Raw genomic sequence first — 8,714 nt, 5'->3', positions numbered from 1 at the left:
TAACATTGATTGGGAACTGATGCCCATGGTATCTCTCATCGCGAGAATGCTTTGAATGGGCGAAAATCCGGTGGATTTTCACGAGCTTCGTATATTCCACGTCGACGGCTGCGACGAACATGCCTTGGGGCATATGCAAAATTGCAAATTAATGCAGCCCGGGGATCGGAAAGGCCATTCGTCGGCAAATTTAACCACAGCGGCAAGGAGGGATTTTCGCGTTCTGTCGTACACGACGTATATCTGTGAACCAGCCCATAGTTCTTCGACAGAATAGATTGCTAAGTCGAACCGTGTCACAATGCCAAAGTTATTACCACCGCCCCGAAGAGCCCAGTATAAATCTGGATGGCTTTGTTTGTTGACATTCAAAATCCGGCCATTGGCAATTACAACCTGAATTACCATGAGCCACAGCAAGAAAAAAAGGGAAGTGGAAAATGATGAAGATGACGGTAACGTATATTGCCAGAAGGAAGGAGGATAACAAACAAAGCACAACCATGACTAACCTCAAAACTATTTACGTTGTCGCATGCAAAACCGTACTGCGCCGAGTAGAACGAAATGCCACCTACGGGAAGAAGGGGATGGGGAAAAATGGGGAAAAATCAATGTTTTCGAAACTGATGTCGTGTTCTATTGATTAGAGAAATGACTTACCTCCGAGTGTCAGGCCCCCAACACCAATATCAGACACACGGCCACCAATGGCGGTCAGACTTTGAGGCTCAAGGCTTTTATATACGTCAATCCAGCGGTTTCCAGGGCCAACCCTGACAGATTTCTTATCCGAGGCCAGTTGGATCGTGTTTAGTCGCTGCAGGTCAATGGTTAAACCATCTGTGATGCTAGACGCGCCGGCAAATGCAGCGTGACCACCGCTCTTCACAGCAAATGGGCAATTCCATAGGCGAGCTATCAATAAAGCTATGGCAACCTGGCGGCTCGAAGTTGGCTGCAAGATACAGGCAGGTTTCGATTCGGATTGCTGCTGTGACCAGAAGAGATTACGCCACTCCGTGTACTCCGGCGTGCTCCTCAGGAAAACTTGTTGAGGGAAAATTTCGGAGACCAGGCGGCACTTTGCTAAGGTTAGCAAAACATAATAATAATAATAATAATAATAATAATAATAAACGCTCGATCTTAACAATGGTACGTACTGTAATGGCTGGAACGAAGAAGGACGTGCTTGTTGATTGTGCAAGCTCGGATGGATCGACGAGTTCAAACACATCCACACCATAACCGGCCAACACATCAACAATGGCTTTATGTTCAGGTAATATCACTGCAGCCGTTGGTTCAGAGTCACCAAGTGTCATTGCAGCAAAATGGCAACCTGCCGCCAGGAGCAAGCGAAGTTTCATGGAGATTGAGTTTCGCTTCACACTTCTGTATCACAAATATTTTAAAAGCTGTATCCGATAATTTAAGCCAGATGGAACTGCAAGATTCCGAAAATGAGGGGAAAGATCACCGTTGAACCCTGTGAGGCTTCTTTGTAAGGCCAGTTAGGGTGTGATGAAACAAGAAGATAATGGAACGTTGAGAGAGCCGACATCACGCATATATTCCCGCGAGTGTTGGGGTCCTCTTCCTAAGATGTTGATATCGGGACAATAAGGTGTATGCCGATCATTGCATGGCTCTCTCAAAAATGATTCAGTGCGCCACGGGCTGGTAGAGTCAGGCAGGGTTCCATTTTCATTTGTTTCGTTTCCATGCCATACTGAGGAATTACCTTTCAGATATAATACTCAATCTTCAAATTCCAGATGAAACGCCTCTGATATCCAAAAATAGATCTTGGTTCGTTGAGCGATCTTTCGTCGACCTGGTGGTCAGGTTAAAATTCCCCAAAGCCCTACGAAAGGTTTCCGAGATCAGTCCATGCATGGACGGTGCTCGGGTCGCTTTATTCAAGTGCTCGTTTTATTTATTCACTAGTTATTATCGTGAAGTAAAAGAGGTTTCTAGTTATAATGATAATCCAGAATAATCTGCATTTTTCTGCTGATAGCGGGAGCTTTCAAGGTTCGCCCGTCCCCACCAACATCGAAGATAAGAGTCATAATGATACAGAAATGATAATGATATTATTCCACTAGAACCAAAGGGCAGGGTATCTATCACAGGAACGGTTAACTAGGGTCAGAAAGGGGAGATTCGTAGAGTAATATTATTCAATAATTGTTGATTGCCCGCCTTGGCTACAGCGCATGCGAGAACCGAAATCCATATTTATATGGGTTCTCGTTGCTTCCGTGAAAATGTCGGTGTCGATTCGCTAACCAGATCTTGTAAGCCTCACTACTGTCCTTTTGTGCATGCATACTTTTGGTAAATTCTGAAGCCAGAGCGGGTGCTCAACGATCACCATGGCAATTACAGAAAGCCATGTCACTGAATCGCAGGTGAAAGTGACGGGCTATGTTATGATGGCTCTCGCCAGAGTAGTCTTTGCGGGGTGATTTGGTATGCGGTTTTGGGGTTTTGGGAGTCGGGTGGTTCAATTGGAAGATTTATTTGTCGTCTCGTCATGGCTGTCTTCCCTTGCCACGACGATCTTCTACCCCATCATTATGCCTGGGTTATACACACTTGCTACTTTCCTGTCTGGAGCATCTCCATTTGCAGAATTCGTGGATGATGTACTGTTCATAAAAAAGATATTCTTCGGCACAACATTCTTGCTTCGGGTGTCCCTGTGGTCGGTCAAGTTGTCTGCTCATTTTGTACCGACGTCTGCTGCCGCGTCTGGAAATTGAAATTAGTGAGGTGGGCGGCTCTTATATTCACTGTTCTGGTATGTATGGCCTTATGTCCATAGTAATATGTGACGCTATGTGGGAGATTGGTAGAAATTCAAAACGTGTGCGGCGTGATACAAGCTATGATTTGCTTCGCTCAAATTTTTAATGTTTGGATGTGAATATGAACCTGTCATGTAGATATGTTAGTGCCCACGACAATCTCGAACTATTGTTCACAGGCTGTTCAACCCACATTTCTATGAGCTTCAACAACTATACGTTACTTGACGTGCAGTAATTCCACGTACAAAACACTATAAATTTCAACAAAAATCATGCCTTTGCGCTAACAGTAGCCTCTTCCCGTACCCACTTCGAAAACTCCTCTCGTTTTCCCTATAAACAACAAATCGTCAGCAAAGCATTTTCATGCTAAATGCAGAGAGGCAATAAACAAAAGAACGAACAGAAATGGAAATTCTGCTACGGACCTTCACATCCCAAAACCCTATCCTGTCTTCGAAACCACGGAATGGATTGCGCACCCCGCCTTCCTTTTCAATCTCGCCTGCCCACACACTCCAGCTAATCGGTCGCAGTCTCTCAGACCCCAGCACTAGGCCGAGTGTAACAAATATGATAGCCACAAGGGTTTCAAGGGTGACATCGAGGGGAACGGAGTGAACACTGCCATATAATATTGAATGTTCATGGGCGGAGTAACCACTATAAACGTAATTCATGGGGTATATGTCAATTCCGGGGATTCACATGTGGGAAAGGAGATCAATGGTCTTAGGAAGAAGCGCTGGTTAGAGAATGTGTCCATTTTGCTTACGCGTGGACGAGCAGGATGAGGCCAAAAAGTGTGAGAAGGCGGAAAAGGATGGACATTGCGCTGTTGGTTCGGTATAGCTGCTTAAGGATTGTGAACGGTTACTGGGCCGGGGGTAAAAACGCGATAGAACAACATAGGCATGTGCTTCGGATCCCGTAATATGGATAGCAATTCTAAATTGAAGACATGGTAGTGTGATGCTGTTGTGCTGTTATGCTGTTACAATTGGCTCTAGCGATGAGAGGAGCGCTAGTACGGACGCCTAAATGAACCAATATGGCTGCCTGCATTTTAGCAATCAATCTTTATAGAAACTAATAAAATTCAATGTCAACACGAATCTGTGAAATCTGGAATGGAAACTGCTTCCAAGTTTAAATCCAAAACATAACTAGATAGAAACCAGGGGATACATTTGTTCATTTGCCAGCTTCCTGAGGAGCGTCTCTTCAAAAGGTGAGACTGATTGTCACCTCCACAAATTTTACCAGAGGCTTAAGTTTCGCGATATTTATTCAATCAAGTTTGACTCGACTGTCAATATATTGTGTTGGATATGCTTCAGGAACGGCAGCCTGGTCTAGTTGCTGAGGTGCACACCAACTAATGTCTGGAATATACGGGCTCCTAGGATACGAAGCAGGTTGTGAAGTTTCTAAATAAAACCATGCCGATCAGCATATATATTTATATGCCTTCACAGTTGAAACAACTCATCTTTTCGTCATGTTTTAACTAGCCAACTTCAAGATGTACCTTGAGCTATGTGGCCTGCGCCGCCAGCCACTACAAGGCTTGTTTGTGCCTCTTGGCATATATGCATTTCGTATAGATCCAATATCTGGATTGGAATGCTTCAATCAAATACAAAAAAGCGTAGCTCGAAGAAAGAGTCATGCGAGAGAACAGTTCGTGTTTCGTGTTCGTTGCTCCTTGTCTTCAAACACAGCCATCTTCCTCCAGGTTTTCAGACGCAGGTGCATACTGCATCTCTCCATGAGACTTCGTGACACCAGCTTGGATAGCATTCCGTGAGCTTCAAACGCAATAGAAGGTATAAATGAGAAGTTATTTCCGTCCCCAAAGGGTTTTTTGGACAGCGAACACTTTGCAAACTTCGCAACTTATTCCAAAACTTCCTCACTCCTAAGCTACTCGACGTCCAGGCCCTCAAAAATCCAATATCAAAACAAAAATGCGCTCAGCTCTTTACTTCGTTACGGAATTGCTTGCCGCTGGCTCTGCCGTGGCATCCGCTGTCCCCTCCACTGGCGATGTAGGAGGAGAAGACTTGAAGGTTGTCAACCTCACTGAGGACGACCTGGAACCGATCCCTGACGGAGGTATGCAGATGAACCATCCAGAACGCACCCAATACCCACTGCAAAATCATCAAACAAAACCTCCATCGAGCCTCTTTTTTTTTTTTAAAGTTTATTGGGTGTGTATGTGTGTGTATGTGTATACCCACATGCTGAAAATTCTATGTATGGCGGGAAAGTCGACAAGCGTAGAATTTTTGACTGCACACCTGTAGTCTGCAAGAACAAGAACCGAACAGACTGCTATAAAGTCAGCACCAGGGCGGGAACTTGCATTAATTTGGTGTCCTCGAACGGGAAACCATTCGTATCTGCCTCATCGGCTGGCAGCTGTCAATGTGTGGCCTACTCTAAAAGGGGATGTCCCATCTGGAGCGGAGATAGTTACGGTTTTACCGTTCCCACGACTTTCAGTTTCAATGCGAATAGCATCCAATGCTACATCTATTAAGTTTTGGGGAAAGGGTGGATAAATATATGTAATGGTTTTTGTGTTTCCTTTGGTTTGCTACTTGCTTTCTTTCACTTGTATTCTCATTTTGGCCTATTATATGTTTTCTGGGGTATTTGGTTTTTTTTTTTTTTTAAGGATGCGCCTGATTTCAAGCGACAGAGGTGTGCACAAGAAATGTACGGAGTGTAATTATATCCACATGAGGATATGAATGATATGCTGGATAAATGGTATGTCGGGAGATATATTCTTTCTCCCTTCATCCACGACACTGCCTTTTTCCGCTCAACGATTTTTGAACTTTCAAAAGAAGCGTGTTCAGCATATATCTATAAATACGGGCGCAGCGGCATTAGAAGGGTGGAGAGAGGAATGAGATGGTGAAAAAATTTTGGGATACATATTATCGAGCCAAATCGATGTGAGATATCCATTTATCCCATTCCTAGGTATATGTCGTCAAAGATAAAATGCCAAGTATATCCATGGGCGTTATTACTCTTCAACCTTTCAACCCATGATTCCGGTGGAAGTTATGTAGCTTTGAGTATACGCAAAGCCGCTGGGATAGTTCGTAACTTTCAAGGGTCTATCTACATAACTAAAGGGTTGGTCGAAGAATACTGTGGTCCCTCGTTTTAATATCTACGTAGATTGTGCGAAAGGAGGGAATCAAAAGTTGAGATAGGATAGTTGGAATAAACCTTTTAGCTGTGATTGTGAAATATTAAGGGAAAAAATGAATAGAATATGCTCAAACATGGTTTGGCGAAACCACGCAACTAAAATAAAATTTAGGAAGACCCAACCCATAGCAACGAAACTCAGAAACAGACTCAATCTTCTTAAAAAAGGCATTGGGGAGATATTCAACCAAAAAGTAAAGGGAAACGAGAGAGTAGGAGGCTCTGAATACCATAGTTATGGGTTCGTTATATCTTAAATAAAAGGGTTAATAAGAGGAAGTCAAAAAAAAAAAAAAAAAAAAAAAAAAAAAGAAAAAAAAAAAGAAAGAAAGAAAGAAAGAAAGAAAAAGAAAAAGAAAAGAAAAGAAAAACGAAAACGGCAGAAATTCAAGCAATGAGTCAAAGTTGGGGTGCGCGACGTTAAGAATAAGAAAGGTAAACAGGTAGATGAGAGGACACCGAAACGCCAAACATCCGATTATGTTGTATAGACAAAAAAACCTGTTGGGGCAGTAAGAGGAAGAATGGTATAGTCATTAACTTAAAAGGAAAAAAACCCCAAACGAAGTCATCGCGCCAGCCCCCTGCCGCAGATATGGGTAGTTCCTGTGGACAAGGATTTGGTGTTGATATCGACCAAGGCAACTCAAAGGCGGTTAACGAGACCGCAGCCAATCTCGATGATGAATAAATAGAGACGAAGCATATCAAGCATGGTGAAAACTGGTGGACACATAAACAATAGGGTAGCGAAAAGTGTATGTCCATTCAACGCTCCGAAAATCGGTCGTGGCAGGCTCGATGTGCATAAAACCACAGTACGGACCTAGCGGAATTCGATGGCCCCGAAACACCCCTTGTTTTCCACGGGTTTAAGCTCAAGCTGCTGGTATCTGAGCAAATAGAAGAAAACATCATAGTTAGTAAATTTAATTATCCAGGTCCTGCACCCACTGCAAATTTTCGGCATGGAAAGACAATTGAAATATAAAGCACGTACTTCTCGCTTTTTGCGTGGAAGTATATCCCACTGACAGTCCCTTTTATCTGATTAAAACAGATATAGTAAAATCCCTCAAAACTTGCACCCGAGATCGTTCTAACGCGGTGGTCTGGTACTAGAAAGTATTCTTTCCATCTCATGAAGATATCTGGATGCTGTGTGAAATTTTTATATGTGAATTCCGACTTCCTAGCAGACCTCGCTAGCGGTCTCCAGGCTGGGAACCGGGCCCAGTGTTGCAGATCAGTTTTATCAGTAGCGCCCCACGACTGATGCTTAGTTAGGAAGGTGTATTTTGTGCCGATTATTTCTGCTTCAAAGTAGGTGGTAAGGGTTGGGTGATCTTCGGTGAGTCCTGATTCAAAACTTGGGTTAGATGTTGTAAAATCAATTAGCCTCGAAAGGCTCAACTCAAGGACATACCTTGAATTCGGAGGTAACCACATAAGTATGATTCTGCCATATCAACATGTTTGATTTCAACGTCCACATTGTATATCTGGCGGTCTGACTGCTGTGTTCCGACGAATTTGCTGCCAGCTCTGAGGAAGGACGAGCAATGATTGGGGAGGAGCTTTCAAAAATATACATTTAGCTGGCTATCAAGATATGAATTTAAGGGGAGATATACTAACTCTGACATTAGAGAAAGCGTAGTCCATAGATAATGTCGTGCTGGATGTGGAGGATGAAGTTGGGTAGGTCTGCGCCGATGAAGCTCCCTCTGATGACGACACGCTGGCCGCCGGGCTTGGCGACTCCATCGCAACATCATGGTCTGTCGAGTCCATTGTCCGGGTAGTTGATTGCGGGGATATTTCGATTCCTAGGGAAGGGGAAGGGACAGTTTGCGAATGTGCATTTTGCGGCTGGTCTATTTGCGCCAGCGCCGGGCGTGGTACAGTGGCTGACGATACATCATCGTCAGCATTGGGCTCAATGCGCTCCTCCGATGATGCTCTCCAGGTGGCAAGCCTGTCAGTCTCCGGGGGGCAGGTGGTATGTGTAGATACGGCTGCGTCGACGGGATATATGGTAGTTGGGGACTGAGGATCACCGCTCGGGGTGGGCATGGGGGATAGGATAAAATAATGACACAAGAATCAAAAGGCTAATGATCAAGAAGCACGCATCGGGGGGAAACAACGTATACAGCTGCCAAGGTAGCGAACAGGCGCAGAGGGTGGGAATATAGAACTAGATTTCGGCGTAAAAGCGAGATGTGTGTGTGGACAACATGCCGTGGAGTGCGTTGCCGTAGGATATATGAAGGCAAGCAATACGCAGGAGTTGTGAGTTGGTGGTTGCCGAGATTTCGAGCAAAGGTTTGCCCAGCCTGGTTAGGGCCATTAGCCATGCGATCGCGGGGGAAAGCTAGGTTTTTAACGCCACAGATTGGACAGCAAAATGCACTGTACTTTCATTCAAAAACAAGCTGGACAATCAACCAGCGTATATGCTTCGCTGGAAAAAATACCAGTCATAATCAATCTCTGGAGTGTAATCTACAAAGAAAGTTTTACACATTAAGGATCAATCAACCCCTCACAGTTTCAACGCCAATGCCCAGCCGAACAAATCAAATAAGAAAAATCACGCCATATCAATTTTATCTTTCTTTCTCAATACCCTTTGCCAATGAGAATCTTTTA

At 44.1% G+C, this 8,714-nt stretch overlaps 4 protein-coding genes across 4 annotated transcripts; 1 reads left to right on the top strand and 3 right to left on the bottom strand.

Annotated features, from left to right (window-relative positions):
* Positions 1–78: 78 nt before the first annotated feature.
* Positions 79–1,328, bottom strand: HCAG_01819 (predicted protein; the record flags this gene model as incomplete). Its single annotated transcript, XM_001544722.1, has 4 exons — positions 79–396; positions 513–574; positions 664–1,084; positions 1,167–1,328. The coding sequence occupies 4 exons, from the start codon at positions 1,326–1,328 to the stop codon at positions 79–81; spliced, it is 963 nt and encodes a 320-aa protein (XP_001544772.1).
* Positions 1,329–3,092: 1,764 nt separating this feature from the next.
* HCAG_01818 (predicted protein) lies at positions 3,093–3,653 on the bottom strand (the record flags this gene model as incomplete). The annotated part of the gene is made up of 3 exons (XM_001544721.1): positions 3,093–3,155; positions 3,251–3,485; positions 3,598–3,653. The coding sequence occupies 3 exons, from the start codon at positions 3,651–3,653 to the stop codon at positions 3,093–3,095; spliced, it is 354 nt and encodes a 117-aa protein (XP_001544771.1).
* Positions 3,654–4,792: 1,139 nt separating this feature from the next.
* HCAG_01817 (predicted protein) lies at positions 4,793–5,370 on the top strand (the record flags this gene model as incomplete). Its single annotated transcript, XM_001544720.1, has 2 exons — positions 4,793–4,940; positions 5,135–5,370. 2 exons carry the CDS (start codon positions 4,793–4,795, stop codon positions 5,368–5,370), a joined length of 384 nt encoding a protein of 127 aa, XP_001544770.1.
* A 1,622-nt stretch (positions 5,371–6,992) lies between these two features.
* Positions 6,993–8,135, bottom strand: HCAG_01816 (hypothetical protein; the record flags this gene model as incomplete). The annotated part of the gene is made up of 4 exons (XM_001544719.1): positions 6,993–7,106; positions 7,179–7,417; positions 7,486–7,636; positions 7,698–8,135. The coding sequence occupies 4 exons, from the start codon at positions 8,133–8,135 to the stop codon at positions 6,993–6,995; spliced, it is 942 nt and encodes a 313-aa protein (XP_001544769.1).
* Between the last annotated feature and the right edge of the window lie 579 nt (positions 8,136–8,714).

The sequence above is a fragment of the Histoplasma capsulatum genome, genomic scaffold (genome assembly GCF_000149585.1).
Source record: "Histoplasma capsulatum NAm1 scaffold_1 genomic scaffold, whole genome shotgun sequence".
Classification (NCBI taxonomy): domain Eukaryota; kingdom Fungi; phylum Ascomycota; class Eurotiomycetes; order Onygenales; family Ajellomycetaceae; genus Histoplasma; species Histoplasma mississippiense.
Note: the sequence above shows the minus strand (reverse complement) of the source record. Positions and strands in the feature narration are given on the sequence as shown.